Source organism: Dama dama, chromosome 18 (genome assembly GCF_033118175.1).
Source record: "Dama dama isolate Ldn47 chromosome 18, ASM3311817v1, whole genome shotgun sequence".
Taxonomy (NCBI): domain Eukaryota; kingdom Metazoa; phylum Chordata; class Mammalia; order Artiodactyla; family Cervidae; genus Dama; species Dama dama.
The window spans coordinates 68917764-68939656 of NC_083698.1; the positions used below are offsets into that span (position 1 = coordinate 68917764).

The 21893-nt window shown below is 38.8% G+C and overlaps 1 protein-coding gene across 6 annotated transcripts in view; it reads left to right on the top strand.

The window, feature by feature from the left end:
- Positions 1-21893, top strand: part of ADAM22 (ADAM metallopeptidase domain 22) — a 218885-nt gene that overhangs the window by 121854 nt on the left and 75138 nt on the right. For all 6 annotated transcript variants that reach the window (XM_061165531.1, XM_061165532.1, XM_061165533.1 and 3 more), the window contains exon 5: positions 18119-18201. In XM_061165531.1, the coding sequence (XP_061021514.1) occupies positions 18119-18201 (83 nt within the window). The remainder of the gene's footprint in view (positions 1-18118; positions 18202-21893) is intronic.

The following is a 21893-nucleotide window of genomic DNA, read 5'->3' on the forward strand; positions in this document are numbered from 1 at the left end:
GGCCAGCTGAGGGTCAGACTATCAATTAAAGATCTTTAGTTGGTCCTTGAGGGACTCCTGCTACAATGATAGGAATGTTTGGCAGATGCGACTACCCATATGTTAGAATCTGTGTTTATGTTCTTTTACTGCACTTTCTGGGAGATTTAGGTTAAGGACTCTCAGCACTGAGCCTAAACTCTGAGAGCAGAACCTCTGGTGCAGGATGAAGGAAAACTAAAGGTGCAGGTGTTATAGGTGAGATGGGCATGCAGGTACCTCATACAAGTTATTTTGGCCAGAGAGAAAATTCAGATATCATAGCTATGTACATGATATTTTTTTACACTACTAAAAAATAATTTAACCGCAAATATACATATTTTAAAATTAGATGACTTGGAAGCATTTTTTCTCAAGTACATTCTCTGAAGAGTTTAGCCATGACTTAACATCAATATGACTTGAAATTAAATTAGAATGATTAAAGAAATAGTGATCAATATATTTTCCATATATATAATAATTAGTTGCTAGCTATAGCTAAATTAGTTTTAAACTTTATTATATTTAATGACTTCATTAGCTCCTAACAGCTGACATAAAAGATTTTTCTTAACCTCAGAATATAAGAAGCCTGCAAGAATGAGATCTAAATTTTCTAAAAAGTAAATATACAAACAGGGTTAATCTTCTAAAAATTTGATTAAGAAATTATTGAATTGAATTTCAGGGATGGTGTGATTCAATTCCAGGATCTTCTAATTCAGAGATGATTCTGTAATTGCAAATAGGACCAGCACAGGAAACCTCCTCCTTTGGGTCCTGTGGGTTTGAGTGGCTTCCCATTTTTAAATGCTTTCATTTTAAATGGTGACTTTGATCAGAAGAACGATTCAATTTTCTTGTTACTGTTGAAAGAGCCATGATATTCTCACAGAAGTTTTATGAAGTATTTTAAATGCTGAACAAAAGTGTAACTGGAAAAACTATTTATCTGATGGTTGGTAAAGCAAGTCCTGGGCTTCCCTGGTAGTTCAATGGTAAAGAATCCTCCTGCATTCAGTCCTTGGGTCAGGAAGATCCCCTGGAGAAGGAGATGACAACCCACTCCAGTATTCTTGCCTAGAAAATCCCATGGACAGAGGAGCCTGGAGGGCTATAGTTCATGGGGTTGCCAAAGTGTTGAACATGACTTAATGACTAAACACACACATAGGGAGTCCTAGTGAGCTACTTTCATTGATTGATAATCACCATATGTTACTGTCTTACCTGTGTAAAGACTATGCTTTTGTTTGCTATCTATTAACTCCAAGGCTAGTCTCATCTCAGAGGTGAATAACTGCTGCCAGCAGTTTAATGCTCATCACTTGGAAGAGTTAACCACGTCTCACAAAGCCAATCTCATTTTGCTTCCTTAAGGTTATCAGTGGTATATTCTCTCTGGCTAAAGAAACACTCACTTTACCAGAATATAAAAATATGATGATTTGCTATAATGACTTTATATCAGTCTCAAAATTTTGTATTTTTACAAATAAATAATTATTATACCCATAAGTGCTCTAAATTTTACCATCCTGAATTTCCCATTTTGTGCAATCTCTACCTCTTTGAATTATGTTGATATTCTCAATGAGATCAATACTGGTAACTGCACAGAAGAATAATAAAAGTAGAATTAGTAGTTGCAGTTGGAGAAATAGCAAACATTTATATGATACTTACTATGTGCCAGGCACTAGTCTAGTAAGTATTTTACATATTTTAAGTCATTTACTCCCTCAGTAGTACCACTGGTATCCTCATTTTGCAGATGAAGAAACTGAGCACATAAAATTTAACTAACTTTCCCTGGAATTTGGAGCCAAGCGGTCTGATGCTGGAATTCATGCTATTATTCACTATAATTTATGCTCTTTATGGAAACCAATAATTACAGTAGCAGAGGAATCAAAATACAGATATTTAAATTATAGCATTTCATTTTACCATTTACAATTATCAATACATCTTCCTTAGCAGATGTTTTAGTAAGCCATGAATTGGAGATGTAATCGTTTGGTTTGAGTGAGTCTCTTTTCTTCTAAATATAAAATTTCCATTATCCTAAAGAAAAGTAAATGCCCTCTAAGAATGCCCTGTTTTTTCAATCATTTTCTCTTGGGGTTTATTTTTAGTCCTTCTTTGTACTCCTTAGAAGTTAGATTGAGTATTGTTCAGTAGAGTGAATTGCTGTGGCTTTTAAACTGTAACCATATGAAATATGTTGCCGTCTTGCACATGGCAAACACATGGCTCCGTTCATACGCCCATCTTATTTTTACGTGTACATTTGTCTGCTGTGGAGGAAATGTAAAGTTTTATGGACAAGAGCAGGGAAGCTGAAATGTGTCATCATTCTGCAAAAAAGCTAGATAATATTTTGTTGTATCCCTGCCAAGGTGCTTCAAAATGCCCATCCCCCTCATTCCCCAACACACACACACACACACACACACACACGCACACACACACACACACACATGGAAGAGAGTGAAAGAGCTATACAAATCTCTTAAATTGTTAAAATATTTGTTTCTCGATCACACATAACAATTACTCCAGGTTTGTCTCCTAACTTTACTTTTTTATGCACTGTTAGTCATCTATTTAGCATCTTTTTGATGAGCTGGGCACTGTGCATTTTCCTCCTGGCAGGCTTATGCAGACATATGTTCCTCTGCCATCTTGTAATCAGTGTGGTTTCAGGGAGGTCTCAGGTTTCATGATTTAATTCTCTTTGTATTCCTGGAAAAAAAATTCTTTGGGGATTAAGTAAATTTTGCTTTCCCTTGGGACCAAAGCAAGGTTGCTCTAGGTCAGTCATCATGTATAATGCATCAGCTGCCTTAATGGCATTGTTAAGATTGCAAGTAGTCTTAACTCTGTAGTGTGAAGAAAATATATTGGCCCATTACCAGTTTATACAGGTCAGGTATCTCAGTGCTGGGAATAAGGAGAAATGGACTGTGACAGCTGGTGTCAGCGTGAGTTCTGTTTCTAAGCTCTGTTTGTAACCTGTTTGAGTAGAAAGTCCTCTTTATTTTCCTCCTGTGTAAAAAATTTTTCAAAGAAGTATCTAAATGATTATTTAATCTGTTAATATTCAAGATGTTATCTATAAACTTAAAAAGGCTTGTTCAGTCATAAATTTAAAAAATCAAAGTAGCACTAATAGTGTTTCTATATATGAAACCAAGTAACTATTCTATAATAGAATATTTTTCCTATTTTAATTCTAATTGCAGAACTAATCTTTCTATTATATAATGTCTTATACAAATCTAGTTTCAGAAAAAATTTTGAAATCAGAATGAACTGTGATTAAGCAGTAATTTGTGGAAATGTTTTTGATCAGTTTGAAACTGGTTGGAAGCCAAAAAAAAAGAAATCACAAGTTATTCCCTTGGTGTTGTCCCAAACTGGTATTATTTTCTTTTTCATTTATAAAAAATTCTTATTTTCTGGTGAATAAGTGGCTACTATAAAAATAATAACAGGTAACAACTAGAAAATTGGCATCTTGGCATTTGGGCTTCCCTTGTGGCTCAGTGGTAAAGAATCCGCCTGCCAATGCAGAAGACCCGGATTTGATCCCTGAGTTGGGAAGATCCCCTGGAGAAGGACATGGTAACCCACTCCAGTATTCTTGCCTGGAAAATCCCACAGACAGAGGAGCCTGGTGGCCTGCAGTCCATGGGGTTGCAGAGAGTCAGACACGACTGAGTGACTCGCACACTATGAAACAGAAAAGGGAGGGGCGCCGGTGCATTTGGTTATCCCCACAGGAAACTCCTAAAAATTGAGGCAATGTGGAGATTAAGTGAGATTAGACATTTAGACAGACAAGTTGACATTAGAGATTTCTGGCAGAGTAGAACAGCGTATGATGTAATTCTTGCCCTTGTAAAGCAGGTAGTTTAGTAGAAGTGATAGGCATGATGAAAATAACTGCCAATATGTCTTTTACAATGGCAGTTATGAGAGTGCCATAAAGAGAAGTTTCTATTGTTCTGAGAGCGTTTGATAGGAGACCTGATCTAGTCTGGTTGGTTAGGGAAGACTCCTTGAGGAAATGAGATTAACTTTGAAGATTAAATGATAAGTAACAGGAGGTGAAATAGCAAGAGAACAGCTTTTCAAGGCAGTGAAATTAGTATGTACAAAGGCCCAGAGGCCTTGATTGCAGGACCTTGGTGCATGAGAGGAAGAGGAAGAAACCAGAGAGGATGGGCAGAAGAAGAGATGGAGATAGTTGTATAAGAGATAGAGAACCTACACTGTTGGTGAGAATGTTAATTGGTGCAGCCACTATTGAGGTTCCTGAAGTAACTAAAAATAGAGTTACCTAATAAGGCAACAATCCCACTCATAGGTATATTTTCTGATAAAGCTATAATTTGAAAAGATAACATGCATCCGTATGTTCATAGCAGCACTATTACAATAGCCAAGACATGGAAACAAGCTAAATGTCCATTGACAGATGAGTGAATAAAGAAGATGTGGCATATATATGTGAGTGTTAATTGCTCTTTGAGATCCCATGGGATATAGCCCACCAGGCGCGTCTGTCCATGGAATTCTCCAGGCAAGATTACTGGAGTGGGCTACTATTCCCTTCTCTAGGGGATCTTCCTGACCAAGGTATCAAACCTGGGTCCCCTGTATTGCAGTTTGAACCACCAGGGAAGTATATATGTGTGTGTGTGTGTGTGTGTGTGTGTGTGTATAAAGGAATGTTACATAACCATAAAAAAGATGAAAATAATGCCATTTGCAGCAACATGGATGGACCTAGAGATTATCATACTAAGTGAAGTAAGCCAGACAAAGACAAATATTATATGATATCACTTATATGTGGAATCTAAAATATAACACAAAAGAACTTGTCTACAAAACAGAAACAGATAGACATAGAGAACGCATTTGTGGTTGCCCAGAAGGGGAATGGTTAGGAGAGGGAAGGATTGACATTTTGGGATTAGCAGATGCAAGCTACTATGTGTAGGATATATAAACAACAGGATATATAGCACAGAGAACTATATTCAATATTCTATAATAACCCTTAATGGAAAAGAATATGAGAAATTCTTAATTATTCAATTATGGAATCACATTTCTGTACAAGAGAAATTAACACAACATTGTAGATCAACTGTGCTTCAATAAAGTTAGTGTTTTTAAAAAAATAGAGAAAAGGTAGGAGTATAATACTTGAGCAGAGCCTCAACCCAAACAATCAAGTATGACCTAGTGGAAACAAGACCAAATCTGCCTTTGGACTTCATGTATTGATTATTTTATGCCTTTGTTTTCTCTTCTTGCCATATTCTCAAAATCTGGAAGTGCACCTCTAAATATCTTTAGAAGGCAGAGTGCTTTTTGCATAATTCTGAGTGGGGTCAATAGGTAGTCCACACAGCAATTTGACAAATATACTATCAAGGGTAAACAGATCACCAGCCCAGGTTGGATGCATGAGACAAGTGCTCAGGGCTGGTGCACTGGGAAGACCCAGAGGGATCAGATGGGGAGGGAGGTGGGAGGGGGGATCGGGATGGGGAACACATGTAAGTCCATGACTGATTCATGTCAATGTATGGCAAAAACCAATACAATATTGTAAAATAATTAGCCTCCAACTAATAAAAGTAAATGAAAAGAAAAAATAGACTGCAATTCATAGACCCAGGAAAAACCTTAGAAACCACCAAATTCAACTCCATCTTTCATTTTATAGGAAAACACTCCCAAAATGGCAAATGACAATCATGTACTCATAGAAATATTGCTGGAAAAATTTTTTTTTCAGATTTAGTGTCACTTTTTGACAGATACAATCTTTAAATATTAGTCTGCCTCCCCAAAGGACTTTGAAAAGTTTGTCCTTAGTAAGCCAACCCTTTGTTTGTACCTTTAAATTAATCTTGGGCTAATTCAAAATCATCCATGGAGGAATAGAAATGACCATTGAATGTTAGTGTTGAGTTCTTGAAGACAGTTCTTAAAGTTCAAGGTATAAGAGGAGAAAGAGATGCTGCAATGCAGCCTTCCTTTGGCAGCTACAAGTATTCCCTGTTTATCCTTCCTTTTTTTTTTTTTTTAAGAGCAAATGGGTGGGTGACAGAATGGAAGTGAAATTAAAGGAGATAGTGGAAAAACAATGTCTTTTTTCTTTACCTCAAACCCTCATATAGTTATATTTTATTAGATTAAAAAAAAAAGGAAGAGAAGAAAGAAAAATGTTATTCTTTTCAGATGGAACAAAAATCTTTTTCTTCCTTCATTTTAGGGATAGGCTGTCATTTTTTAGAACTGTCTTCTAGACAATTATATTTCTTCCCCAATGATATTCAAACATCAGCTATAGAATAAGGTTTTACATAATATGCATGTCTTATGCTAAAGAATTCATATAGAACAATCTATTTAAGCATCTATTATTTGTTAAAATACAATAACACAGTAGTTTCCTGGAAAGAGTTATAATTTCATGAGTTTATAATTATTTAGTCACTGTATGTGCTTCGAATTGATTTTCCATTCTCTCAATTTAGAACTGCATCCCAGAGAACCTGCCAAGTACCCTCTCTGCTTTACTGTAATTTGCTGCTGAGGACCATTTTGTGGGAACCTAAAATGTTTTCATAGTCTGCTCAGACATTGTTATATCAGTGTGTCTGTAAATGGTTACCTGAGAGCTGAAAAATAATTTCTCTTGCCTATTCTCTGGTTAAAATAAGCAATTTGGAAGCTCTGTTTGACTTAATAAAAGAAGTGAAGGTCAGGTTTACTGGGCTGTGCTTAGTCACTCAGTCGTGTCTGACTCTTTGTGACCCCATGGACTGTGGCCACCAGGCTCCTCTGTCCATGGGGTTTCTCCAGGCAAGAATACTGCAGTGGGTTTGCCATGTCCTCCTCCAGGGCATCGTCCCAACCCAGGGATCAAACTCTAGTCTCTCCCATTGCGGACAGATTCTTCGCTGTCTGAGCCATCGGGGAAGCCCAAGAATACAAGAGTGGGTAGCCCATCTCTTCTCCAGGGGATCTTCCTGATCCAGGAATCGAACCAGGGTCTCCTGCATCATCATCTCCTGCATAATTCTTTACCAGCTGAATTACCAGGTTTACTGTATATTTGTGTTAAAAGGTGATGAGTATTGTTCAGTGAAGCTATGGGAAAGTAGAATGTCTGGCTAGAGGTAATTAAGATATGGGTTAATCTTTTTAGATGAGGGCTGCTGTAGACACTTGCATTTTATTTCACTGAGCCAAGCTTCTTAGAAGCAAAATCTCTGAATCATGAATAAAAAAGTTCACATGGTTACTTGAAAAGAGATGAGAATTTGTACTGTGTTGAATAATGTCCCCACAGAAGTCGTATCCCCTGGTACCTGTGAATGTAATCTTTTTTGCAAACAGAGTCTTTTCAGATGGTGATCAACTTAAGAGGAGGACCCTAATCCATCACTGGTATCTGTATAAGAGGGAAGTTTAGACATAGAGACACAGGAAGAACGCCATGTGAAGATGGTGGCAGAGATTAGAGGATGCAGCTCGAAGCCAAGGAACACTGGGAACTTGTTGGCAACCATTGGAATTTAGGAAGAAGTAAGGAGGAATTTTTCTCTAGAGAGTATGGCTCTGCCAATACCTTGATTTCCGATTCTCATCTGCAGTTCTGTGAGAGAATAAAGTGTTTTTGTTTTAAGCCACCCAGGTTTTGCTAATTTGTTATGGAGGTCTTAATGTAAAAACAATTGGAGTATGTGCTGTAAGTGCCTGGGCCTGAGAGGAGAGGGAGTAAGTCTTTAGCTTTGAAAACTAGATTGCACCTCAAAAGACTTCAACAATTGCTTAGTTAGGATACTTGGGAGCTTTAGCTTCTGGGAACCTATCCCTGTTTTCATGTTTTGTTTTCAACAGCTAACATTACCCAAGGGAAAACAGTATAAGGAAAGATTCCTGCACAATAATAAAAGTAGATTTTAAGTTCACTGGGTCTGCAATTTTTTTTTTTTAAACTTGAGAACTCTATGGTCCCTATTTTCTGTGGTGTTCACCATTTTCCAATAAGAAGCTCTTTTCTTTATCACTTTTATTTATTAACATATCCAGTGGCTTTCTAGTTCTCTCTTTTCTCCTTTCTTGTGGAAACTTTTGCTACAATATTTAAGAATGTTTAATGCAACAATATTCTTATGTATCTTTCCTCTTCAGCAGGAATCATGCATGTTTTTTAAAACACTTTATTTTTAACTGAAGGATACTTGCTTTACAATATTGTGTTGATTTCTGCCGTACATCAACATGAATCAGTCATAGGTACATGCATCTTTTAAATAAAATTATTCTCTTTTCTGTTAGCTAGATTTGTCTCCTTTTAGTTTTTAAAATGTTTTTTGGTTGATGCTTAATCTGCAAGATCCTAGTGCTTATCAATGAGTATTAAAGCAGTACAGAGATTTGTTAAGGATCATTTAGCTATAGATGTTGGAATGAGCTGATAATTTGGATACAGCTCAAACACTTATACCCTGGAATGGAATGGCAAACACAAATGTCCAAAGATACCAACCAGTGGCATAAATGAGAGACAGGCTAGCTATAATAAGATGGACAATGCGTGTCTTATTCGTTTGCAGCTAATTTGTATCCTCTGGGAAAGTGGGAATGTGGGAATGGAGGCTCCTTGTTAACAGACCTCCTAATTTTCAGGGTAAAATGGAAATCCAAGTTTCAACAACTGTGAGGGTCTGAGATTTTATCCTACTTACAAATCAACAAGTTAGGCTGTTGCAGTTTCATCTATGCTGGCAGAAGACAAGAGATCCTGGGTCAGAGACAAAGAACTTTATTACTCATGGCAGTAGAAGTAGCCAGAACATCAACATTTTCTCGTACTTGTACCTTGAGCCTGGATCCCTAGAGGGTGACAGAGGAAAAGGGCAGGTGACACCTGTGTTGCTAGAGGAATTCTGAATGTAAAAACCGGACTCTTTTATCATAGGAAGTAAACATGCTTGCTCTTTGTTCTAGAGGGAGACATCTCTCTGTCTTCAAAGGCTTTCCACTATGCAAACATCCTTGAAAAGATTGTCCAGTACAATCTTGGGCAATGAGGAGTCCTAGATTATTATTAATATTATAGCAAAGTGTTATTGAGTAACCTTTCAAAAATTATTTCCATGGGTTATATTAAAAATTGTGTTTTAGTTAGTCATTTAAATTAACCCTGTTTGTATAAGGGTGTTCCCCTGGAGAAGGGACAGGCTACCCACTCAAGTATTCTTGGGCTTTCCTGGTGGCTCAGACAGTAAACAATCTCCCTGCAATGTAGGAGACGTGGGTTTGATCCCTGGGTTGGGAAGCTCCCTTAGAGGAAGGCATGGCAACCCACTTCTTTATTCTTGCCTGGAGAATCCCCATGGACAGAGGAGCCTGGCGGGCTACAGTCCATGGAGTCGCTGAGAGTTGGACAGGACTGAGCAGCTAAGCCCGGCACAGAACATATAAGGGTAGTTAAAAAAAAAAAGAGTATTTTGAAATCTACAGTGAGAGTAGAGTCTGGGAAGTATTCATTCATATTCTTGATCCTGGACTTCTGTTTCCCAGGTGGCTCAGTGGTAAAGAATCTACCCCACCTGCCAAAGCAGAAGACTCAAGAGATGCATGTTCAATCCCTGAGTTGGGAACATCCCCTGGAGTAGGAAATGGCAACCCACTCCAGTATTCTTGCCTGGAAAACTCCATGGACAGAGGAGCCTGGTGAGCTACAGTCCATAGGGCTGAAAAGAGTCAGACATGACTGAATACACACACACATACTAACAAAACAAGTTTTAGATCAGTATAGGGTTGCCAATCTTTTTATTTTGCCATATATGGAAACAGTACCTTCAGAATACCTAAATCATATTTACCGTTGCTACCAGTTCAAAAAGAATGTATATAACAACTAATGCTATATGGTAATCTGGACTGGATCTTGAAACAGAAAGAGGAAATTAATGGAAACATTAGTGAAATATAAATGTTCAGAACCTCATAATCAGTAACATACCATGTCAGTCTTTTAGTTTTTGACAAATGTTCTCAGGTGATGTAAGGTGATAACAATAGGAGAAATCGAGTGATAGATATGCAAGAACTTTCTGTGCCATCTTTGGGACTTTTTTGTGAATCTAAAATTATTTCAAAATAAAAAGGCTATTGAAATTAAAAATGGATAGTCTTTATAATCAAAGAGAAGACAAGAACAAATCTCAGAACAAAGGACAGTCATATGAAAATTACTTTTAACTTTATGAAAAATTGACTGACTTGCCCTTTTTTTCTTGCTTTGGCATGAACCGGTAAAGATTTTGGCATGCAGTAGTATAGATCCATGGGTTATCAACCGTGTGTTAGTGTTATTTAATTTTAATTTACTGTAAAATGAGATGAGATTGTTTTTCTCTCTGTTTCCCTTAGGGAGCCTGTGGAATCAGATATCCTTATACTTTGTAACTGAACAGATGTTTAACCTATGTCCCTTTTATGAATCCAGTCTGAGTCTATATAATCCCAGGTTATACATTTTAATCAGGATAAGTTGCTGGATCCTCTCCAAAGTAAAATTTAGCTTTTCTAGGAATTTCCTTGATCCTAATGACCCTAGGGAGACTCGGAATTTTCCCGACTTTAAAATGTCATTTCTCACTATTTAGAGGGAGAGGCAAAGTTGAGGGGAGGGCAGATTCATCATGTCAATGCCAACCAGGAGGAAATTGGGAAAGAGGCTATTGTAAACAAGCACCTGGAAACAGGTTCCAGCCTTGTAGCCACAAATGAAAGTCCAGTCAGTGCACATTCCTGGGAGAAATTTAGGGTACAGTCGAGATCAGGGGCAGGTCTTCAATTCCTGCAAAGGTGAATAGTCTAGAGCATAGCTTCTCAGCCTAAGGCAGCATGTTGGAATCATCTGGGCAGTTAAAAAAAAAAATGCTCAAGTTTCTTCCCTAGAGGTCCTGATATAAATGGCATGGAGTGAGGTTTGATCTTTTATAAAAAGCTTCCCTTGTGCCAGTAATGTGACACTAATGTGAGCCCAGAGTGGTGAACTTCTAGTGTGAGCAAGGATTTCACATATGCAGGAGGGTGTCTGATCTGCAGGGCAAAAGCTAGTCCTGGACCTGGTGCCCACCAAGGGGAGAGAGAGCTGTGACTCAGGTAGGACGCAGGATCACAAGGGTTACAGGCTGGTGTTTCCGTCTGGAAATGTCTGCACTAACCTGTCCCTTTTAGAGTGACTAAACTCGTACTGATTTGCCTGTGACTTTCACAGATACTGCACTGAATGACCTGCATCCTGGGAGACCCCTTAGTTCCAGGCTAATGGGACGTTGATTGCTCTGTCCCTTTTAGTCCTGCTCAGAGCATCCTGTATGGTACCATCTTACCAGCACCTACAAAATGTGGCTTTGCTCTTCCTGTCTGTATATGGTAAAATTCTCACATATTCTTGTTTCTCCTTCCCCCCTCCATTTTGTTTCTGAAAAAACAGCTGTTTGGGGATAACAAGAGAAAAAATAGAAAAGAACTATGGCTGTTTACATTCTCAATGCTTCAGTTATAATAAAATCTGCTCAGAAACTAGTGTAAGATTTCAGAGAGCTCAATAAATGAGGAGTTTTAGAATGCAGAGGCAGATGTAGTGAAAAGCAGTTGTTTTCAAATTTTAGAGTGCATGGAAGTCACCTGAGAGCTTCTAGAGCCTCCAATTGAGTATGTCCGGGGAGAGGCTTGACAATCTGCATTTCTAACAAGCTGTTGCTTTGGGGCTGAACACAACTCTTTGAGAACCACCAACATAAGGAGACTTGACTCTGCATCAGACATACATGAGTGAGAAGGCTCACGTTCGATCTACGTTTTCTCACATTCATCAGTCATCATGAAGTAGTACATTTATCACCAAGCAGAAGGCCCAGGATATGGCTGACACTTTCATTCTTCAGATGATGATTTGAAACATCTCAGTCTTTCTGCTGTCTTCTACTTGGGGATGGTCTGGGAATACCAGACCACCTGACCTGCCTCTTGAGAAATCTGTATGCAGGTCAAGAAGCAACAGTTAGAACTGGGCATGGACCAACAGACTGGTTCCAAATAGGAAATGGAGTACGTCAAGGCTGTATATTGTCACCCTGATTATTTAATTTCTATGCAGAGTACATCATGAGAAACTCTGGGCTGGATAAAGTACAAGCTGGAATCAAGATTGCCGGGAGAAGTATCAATAACAGATACACAGATGACACCACCCGTATGGCAGAAAGTGATGAAAAACTAAAGAGCCTCTTGATGAAAGTGAAAGAGGAGAATGGAAAAGTTGGCTTAAAACTCAGCATTCAGAAAACTAAGATCATGGCATCCAGTCCCATCAATTCATGGCAAATAGATGGGGAAACAGTGGTTGGTTTGATCTCCTTGCAGTCCAAGGGGCGCTCAAGAGTCTTCTCCAACACTACGGTTCAAAAGCATCAATTCTTTGGTGCTCAGCTTTCCTTATGGTCCAACTCTCACATTCAGGCATGACTACTGGAAAAACCATAGCTTTGACTAGATGGACCTTTGTCAGCAAAGTAATGTCTCTGCTTTTTAATATGCTGTCTAGGTTGGTCATGGCTTTTCTTCCAAGGAGCAAGTGTCTTTAATTTCATGACTGCAGTCACCATCTGCAGTGATGTTGGAGCCAAAAAAAAAATAAAGTCTGCCACTGTTTCATTGTTTCCCCATCTATTTGCCATGAAATGATGGGATGGATAACATTATCTTTGTTTTTTGAATATTGAGTTTTAAGCCAGCATTTTCACTCTCCTCATTTCCCTTTCATCAAGAGGCTCTTTAGTTCTTCACTTTCTGCCATAAGGATGACATCATCTGTGTATCTGAAGTTATTGATATTTCTCCCAGCAATCTTGATACCAGCTTGTGCTTCATGCACATCAGGTACACTTCTGTATATTATCACTCTGCTTACTTAACTTATATGAAAAGTGAAATGCCAGGCTGGATGAAGCACAAGAAAGTTTCATTTTATGAGGAGGAGGGAATCTGAGAAGACTTTTTGGAAAGGTGACCCTAGTCCATCTTGGAGCTGATAAAGGTGTTATTTCTTATGAGGATTTGGATTGAGAGCAAATGACCATGGCCTTGTGGCTGTACTGGAATTGGTTTTCCTTACTGAGTTTTCATAGTTTTATAACCCAGGCTGAGTAACTTTCTTTGCATTATCATCTCATCCTATTTATAGTAAATTCTACTTTTCTTTTGAGATCTTTCTGTCTGCTTAATAAAAATGTGGTTTGTCTTTGAATTTTTCAAATAAATGATTATTTTGACTTCCCTAGAATTAAATTTGCAATAAGCTTTTTTTCCCCAAAGGAAATAAAAACCAGTATGACATGTGAATTAATATGTAGCTCATTTCTATAGAGTTAGATAATTTTTTACCTACAACTATCTAATTATCTAAAAATAAACATCTGTACTGTTATGACTGTGTTATTAAATCAAGTAGTATGAGGAAAGTTTCAAGGACAATGGATTTCTGGAACAAAAGAGATAGTAGGGAATAAAATCATGACTGGCAGTTGAATAAAGGGCTGAAGTCCATTGGGATGTGCTGGCTTTTTTCTTTTCTTACAACATCTGTCTTAGGTTATTATTTATATAAGACCTATTTCCATAAAGCATCTGTTTCCTCAAGAAAGTCATATGAAGATATGGAGACCCTTTATTATTGGTAAGATTTGAGTGAGTTGGCTTAAGTGTTAGTCTCTATTGAAATATATAATTTTTAATAAACTGCATTTTATTATCTTAAAATGCAAAGCATCTTTTAAAACAGATATGTATAAAGGAATACAATTATATTTCTCCTTTAAAATATCCACTAAAATTTTAAATGCACATATTCTTTAACCTTCCAGGCCACATCTGGTAGTCTAGCCTACATACGTACTGACAGAAGTGCACCAAAAAATATATGAAAGGATGTCTGTTGCAGTAGCCTAACCATCCAGTTGTGCAGGTTTGTTTAAATGAATTATGGTTCATGCCTGTGATGGAATATTCTGCCATCATTGAAAGAATGAGGTTGATGTCAAGGTTACCTTAAGAAAAAAAAATCAAGTGGCAGAACAGTGTGGGTAGTGTAAACTATATGTGCACTGAAAGAATATATGTTTATTTATGTATATGTACAATTCCTTAAATATGCATAGATGATTCCTGATGTGGTACACAAAATCTGTGGTACACAAAAAAGGTAAAAGTATTTACCTTTTAGGTGACAATTGCAGCCTGGACAGTGTGTAGGAAGGGGATATTTTTACTCTTTGTCATGTATTCCTGAATTCTTAGGATTTCTGCCATTAGTATTTATTATTTTAAAAACAATGTATAAAAATACTTATTTAAAAGCAAAAATCTATTAAATTTATTTATTTATGTTAATAATTTAACAATAGATTTATATAAATTACAGGAGCCTTTAAATATTAAGGCTTCTGTTCTGGACTAAGAAATATTTCCAGGTATATCAAAGGAAAAAAATCATTTTAGTTCTAAGTTGAAATAATTAGTGATTTATGGCAAATAATTCCTGAAAAAAATTGCAACACAAAAATTAATTTCCACTATTATTTGGAAAATTACAGATAATGCTGGTTGAGAGCCTCAAGATTTGAATGATAATAGTCTAAATGGAGGAGAGCCCCCCTGGTGTTTATGCTTTTCTTGAAGTGTCATGGAAATATTTGATAATGATTCAACCATATTGAGCTCTTCACTTCATTTGTTAGGTTTTTGTGCAGATGGATCATGATCATATGCTGCTTTTGGATTGACTCCTATTTTTCAGAATCAGAAAATTAGTGAAAGATTTTTTTTCTATTATCTACTCATCTGTTTAGCCCCAGTATAATGAAGGATTGTATCAAAACATAAATTCTTTGTCCTTTTTTATGATTTAATATAACATGTTTCCAAAGTTGGCATTTTAAAGAAAACTAGTAATTTATAAAACATGTTTTATGTGCCTTTAACACTGATATATTTTCCCCGAATACTATGACTTGTCAACTTCCATTATTCCCTCATCTGATACCGTAATTTTGTGATTACCATTTATCTTTGTTTCTACTGTCTTTCTAGCTATTTTTCACTGTGAGTGTTAAGACTTCTGTGACAGATCTCATGGGTTTGTTTAGTCAGTATCCAATTTAAATAAATACTTTTAGATAGAATTCTTTTTCCAGGTCACCCCATTGACTGTTGGTCTTTGTGTCTGGCCAATCAAATGCTTGGCTTTCCAGGTGATGCAGTGGTAAAGAATCCCCTGCCAATGCAGGAGATGCAGGTTCAATCCCTGGGTCAGGAAGATTCCCCTGGAGGAGGAAATGGCAACCCACTCCAGTATTCTTGCCTGGAAAATTCCATGGACAGAGGAGCCTGGCAGGCTACAAAGAGCTGCAAAGAGTAGGACATGACTGAGCACACACATACAATCAAATGCTAAAGTTTCTATTTCTAGCCCAATCAGATGTGTCCAGGAAATCAAGGTCATTTGAAGCATAATGAAATGCTTCCACTAATGGGTCTCCTCCACTAATCTTGTGGATAGTTCACCAGTCCAAAAGCCCAACAGGGTGAATTTAAAATTCTGTTAAATTTACTCCCCCACTGCTACTCCAAAAATTAAAAAAAAAAAGACACACAAGGCAAACAAACCAAACAAAAACAGCCTAGGAGAAGCTTCGATTTGCACTGCATAGCTCAGAGGTTCTAGGTCCAACTTATAAGTAGTATATGGGAAAGGACATAGATGATGACATTCACACAAAGTTTGCACCCCGACTTGGCAACTTCCCAGGCAGACAACCTTGACTCTCAGAGACTGTGACCTCCTATGTGAAATAGAGCTGACAGTATTTCTTTGTAGAAGTGATGTGGGGATAGGGAGATTGTGTGTGTAAAATGGGTAGGACAATAAGTGACACACAGTAATTATAATAGTGGAAAACATTAATTGAGTGTGTACCAAGTGCCAAGCATTATCCTAAGCCCTTAATGCATGTTAGCTCTTTATTCCTGTGAACAACCTTATGTGATTATTACACAGGGAGGCTCTGTGATTTGCTTGAGATTGTATGACTAGTAAGTGAAGGAGTTGATAGCTCCAGCTGTTAACATCTAAACCAACCCTTTCTTGGAAGTCATGGTCTGACTTTGTTTCTGCCTGTAAGTCTATGGCCTCCTGGGTTCCATCTGCTTTCAGAACCACACCTGAAATACTTCCCTGTCTTATCCTCCATCCAGTCCAACCCCAGTCTTCAGTTCATGAGGCTCAGTGACTCCATGGGAATTTGGAGGTGTCAGGGCTCGCACTGTGTGCCTTCCTGCCTGCTCTTTGTCCCTCAGCAAAGCTGAACTTCACCCTATTCTTGGGATTATCTCATGAGGAGAAACAGGCCACCTTCCCCAGAATTCCAGTGAAGATCATATCTTCACCTTTGTTCCATTATTATGTCTTCCTGTTCTCACCTCTGCACTTGTAAAGCATTGTGTATTTTAAGTAGGGTTAGTCCTTAAGACAGATTGTGAAATAGATAACATTTGCCCCTTTAAACCACCCATTCCTTTAGTCCTTATGTCACTGTTTCACATCTCAGTGAGCCAGTTGAACTAGAAGCTTTCAGCTTCTGAGGAAATGAGAAATTAGTGGGGGAATGAGAAGGATCATTTAGACCTGTGCTTCTCAAACTTTATTGTGCGTATGAATCACCTCGTGCTCCACTGTGTCCTCAGTCACTCGTCGTGTCCGACTTTTTGCAACTCCATGGACTATAGCCCGCCAGGCTCTTCTGTCCATGGGATTCTCCAGGCAAGAATACTGGAGTGGGTTGCCATTTCCTTCTCCAGGGGATCTTCCTGATCCGGGGATTGAACCCACGTCTCTTGCATCTCCTGCATTGGCAGGTGGATTCTTTACTATCGTGCACTTTGTTAAAAATGCCGATTCTGATCCATTGGGATGGGACCTGGGATTCTGCATTTCCGACATGCTTCTGTTGATGCTAGTGCTGCTGCTGTTTTCTAGACCACACTCTTGAGTAGCCAGCATCTAAAGACTAGGGTGCCACCTTGAGATGTCAGAGGCTCTACCCTGCTAACATTTCCAGGAATATTTAATCCAAAGAAATGAGTCTCTTGGTGAAATTTAGTTAATGTGACTTGCTGGTAGAAGAAAATTCTCAATTTTAGACCCTGCTCTGGACTGCCTATCAGTAAAGCCATTCGGTTGGAGAAAAGAATATCATAAAGTTGTCAAGTTTTGATATAAACACTATGAAAGAAGGCATTTTCCTTCATTAATTTAATTTAGTAATTCTCAGATGATATATATTCATTTTGCTTAATTTTGAGAAAATAGTCATTTTTTGTTACTCAGTGTTGAGTGAGCTTTCCAGGTGGCACCAGCAGTAAAGAACCTGCCTCTCGATGCAAGAAACATGAGACATGGGTTCAATCCCTGGGTCTGGAAGATCCCGTGGAGGAGGGAATGGCAACCCACTCCAGTGTTCTTGCCTGGAGAATCCCATGGACAGAGGAGCCTGGCGGGCTACAAATCCATAAGGTTGCAAAGAGTCGGAGGACATGATTGAAGTGACTTAACATGCATGCATGCAAGGTTGAGTTCCTCAGGGGAGCTCAACTAGGGAAATAGCTCACTGAACTTTTCCTGGTGCTGGGGGTCACATATGCATTTCAATATGTTTCTTTGTTCCATCTATCATCACCTACATAAAAGGAAACTTAAGTCAACTTTTATTTCCTTATCTTTTGATTTGGAGTCAACTCACTCGGAGTGCTTATGAATAATTCTGTTAGAAATGGTCTGATAATACTAATCTGGATAATGAAACTTTGTACAGAGCTGTGTACATGAAGGGGTGCAGTGTGGGCAGAAGACTGTGAAATGACGCGGCTGATTCTCTTTGTGATGGCAAAGGTTTATGTTCCCTATTTCTGCTTTCAGGGGGGAGAACACTGTTACTACCAGGGCCACATCCGAGGAAATCCTGCCTCATTTGTGGCATTGTCGACATGCCATGGACTTCAGTAAGTGTCCCCAAAGTTTTTGCATCATCCATTTTTTCCCAGTGATTTGCTTTATTTTTAATGCACTGCGGTTGAAATCTCTATTTTATGTCAAGAGCTATTAATAGTTTTAAAACAGTGATGGATCAGGGCTTTTTTTCCTCTGTGGTTTGTAAACCAAGCAGATTGTTAAATTAGAGTTGCAGAAGCCAGAGGCGCTAATGATTATAATATGCTTCCTTAGTGACGTTTGAAACATTTTTCTAGTTTCATCCAGATGGAAATAGGAGTAGTTTGCATAACTTTGGTTTCTGTTTCCGTGGGTGTTTAGCCCCTTGTTACCAATTCTGTCCTTCCTCTTCCTTGATGTTCATTTTTATATATGTATGGAATAATAGAAATTTCAAGACAGGGAACTCCTGACTCCTTGTACAAAAACAAAGGGTGACCATAGGAGCTCATGTATTTTAGCCCTTTATTCAGCCAGAATCCCACCTAACCTACAGCAAACTCATGGGAGGGTCCATTTGTTCTCAGAAATTTCTATGGAATGGACTTCATCCTTCCTCAGGGTCTTGCTTCCTTTCTCAGAACTTTCACTATCAAAGTGTGTTTGCTGGTGTTTAACATGGGAATATATCAGCTTCCTCCATCCTGTCCATGATGGTGATACCAGGTGCCTGTCTATCTCTTTCTTGTCTTGTGACCCCTTATAAAGCTACTTTGTCATCCCTCAGCATTTTGTTGTTGTTCTTTCATTAAATCATGTATGACTCTTTACGATTCCATGGACCACATCACACCAGGCTCCTCTGTCCTCCATTCTCTCCTGAGTTTGCTCCAATCCACATCCACTGAGTCAGTGATGCTATCTAACCATCTCATCTTCAGCCTCTCCCTACTCCTTTTGCCTTCAGTCTTTCCGGGCATCACAGTCTTCTCCAGTGAGTCCACTTTTTGCATTTGGCAGCCAAAGTATTGGAGCTTCAGCTTCAGCATCAGTCCTTCCAATGAGTATTCAGGGTAGATTTCTTTTAGGATTCACTGGTTTGATCTCCTTGCTGTCCAAGGGACTCTGAAGGGTCTTCTCCAGCACTACAAATTGAAAGCATAAATTCTTCAGTTCTTCATGGTCCAAATCTCATATCCATACATCCTGCTGGAAAAACCATAGCTTTGATTATACAGACTTTTGTTGGCAAAATGATGACTCTGCTTTTTAATCCTCTGTCTAGGTTTGTCATAGCTTTCCTTTCAAGAAGCAAGCACGGTGATTGTCCATAGTAATTTTGAAGCCCAAGAAAATAAAATCTGTCACTGTTTATACTTTTTACTCCTCTATTTGCCATGAAGTGATGGACCAGATGCCATGATCTTTGTTTTTTGAATACTGAGTTTTAAGCCAACTTCTTCTCTCTCCTTTTTTACTCTCATCAAGAGGCTCTTTAGGTCCCCTTCACTTTCTTAATAACATTAGAGTGGTATCACTTGCATATCTGAGGTTGTTGATATTTCTCCTGGAAATCTTGATTCCAGCTTATGATTCATCCAGCCTGGCATTTCACATGATGAACTCTGCATATACTTCTGCTTTAGTGACTACTACACCAAAGCCTTTGACTGTATAGATCACAACAAACTGGAAAATTCTCCCAGGTGTCTGGGAATACCGGACCACCTTACCTGCATCCTGAGAAATCTGTATGCAGGTCAGGAAGCAACAGTTAGAACTGGGCATGGAACAACAGACTGGTTCAAAATTGGGAAAGGAGTACGTCAAGGCTGTATATTGTCACCCTGCTTATTTAACTTACATGCAGAGGACATCATGCAAAATCCTGGGCTGGATAAAGCACAAGCTGGAATCAAGATTGCCGGGAGAAATATCAATAACCTCAGATAAGCAGATGACACCACCCTTATGGCAGAAAGCGAGGAAGAACTAGAGAGCCTTTTGATGAGAGTGAAAGAGGAGAGTGAAAAAGCTGGCTTAAAACTCAACATTCAAAAAACAAAGATCATGGCATTCGGTCCCATCTCTTCATGGCAAATAGATGGGGAAACAATGGAAACAGTGACAGACTTTATTTTTTTGAGCTCCAAAGTCACTGCAAATGGTGAGTGCAGCCATGAAATTAAAAGACCCTTGCTCCTTGGAAGAAAAGCTATGACAAACCTAGACAGGACATTAAAAAGCAGAGACATTACTTTGCTGACAAAGGTTCGTCTAGTCAAAGCTATGGTTTTTCCAGTAGTCATGTATGAATGTGAGAGTTGGACTATAAAGAAAACTGAGTGCCAAAAAATTGATGCTTTTGAACTGTGGTGTTGGAGAAGACTATCGAGAGTCCCTTGGACTGCAAGGAGATCCAACCATCCCATCCTAAAGGAAATCAGTCCTGAATATTCATTGAAAGGACTGATGTTGAAGCTGAAACTTCAATACTTTGGCCACCTGATACGAAGAGCTGACTCATTGGAAAAGACCCTGATGCTGGGAAAGACTGAAGGCAGGAGAAGAAGGGGATGACAGAGGATGAGAATGGTTGGATGACATCACCAACTCGATGGACATGAGTTTGAGCAAGCTCCAGGAGTTGGTGATGGACAGGGAAGCCTGGTGCTGCAGTCCGTGAGGTCACAAAGAGTTGGACATGACCGAGTGACTGAACTGTACTGAACCCTCATGTAAGTTAAATAAGCAGAATGGCAGGATACAGCCTTAACATGTGTGCGTGCATGTGTTTGTGTTCCATTTCTGTACTCGTGTCTTGCTCTTTGCGACCCTATGGACTGTAGCCCACCAGGCTTCTCTCTCCATAGGATTCTCCAGGCAAGAATACTGGAGTGGATTGCCACACCCTCCTCCAGGGGATCTCCCAGACCCAGGAATGAACTCGTGTCTGCCTCTATCTCCTGCATTGCAAGCGGATTCTTTACCCACTGGGTCAATTGGGAAGCTCACAGCCTTGACATACTTCTTTCCCAGTTTTGAACCAGTCTGTTGTTCCATGTCAGGTTCTAACTGTTGCTTCTCGACCCACATACAGATTTCTCAGGAGACAGGCAAGGTGGTCTGGTACTCTTATCTCTTTAAAAATTTTCCCCAGATTGTTGTGATCCACACAAAGGCTTTAGTGTAGTCAGTGAAGCAGAAGTAGATGTTTTTCTGGAATTCTCTTGCTTTTTCTGTGATCCAGCCAATGTTGACAATTTGATCTCTGATTCCTCTGCTTCCTTGAAACCCATCTTGTACATCTGAAGTTTATCTTGAAGGATTTTGAGCATAACCTTGGCAGCATGTGAAATGAGCACAATTGTATGGTAGTTTGAGCATTCCTTGGCATTGTCCTTCTTGGGGATTGAAATGAAAACTGACCTTTTCCAGTCCTGTGGCCAGTGCAGATTTTCCCAAATTTGCTGACATATTGAGTCTAGCACTTTAACAGCATCATCTTCTAGGATTTGAAAGAGCTCATCTGGAATTCTCTCCGTCTACTCACTTTGTTCGTAGTAATGCTTCCTAATGCCCACTTGACTTCACACTCCAGGATGTCTGGCTCTAGGTAAGTGATCACACGATCATGGTTATCCAGCTCATTGAGACCTGTTTTGTACAGTTCTGTATATTGTTGCCACCTCTTCTTAATATCTTTTACTTCTGTTAAGTCCTTACTGTTTCTGCCTTTTATCATGCCCATCCTTGCATGAAA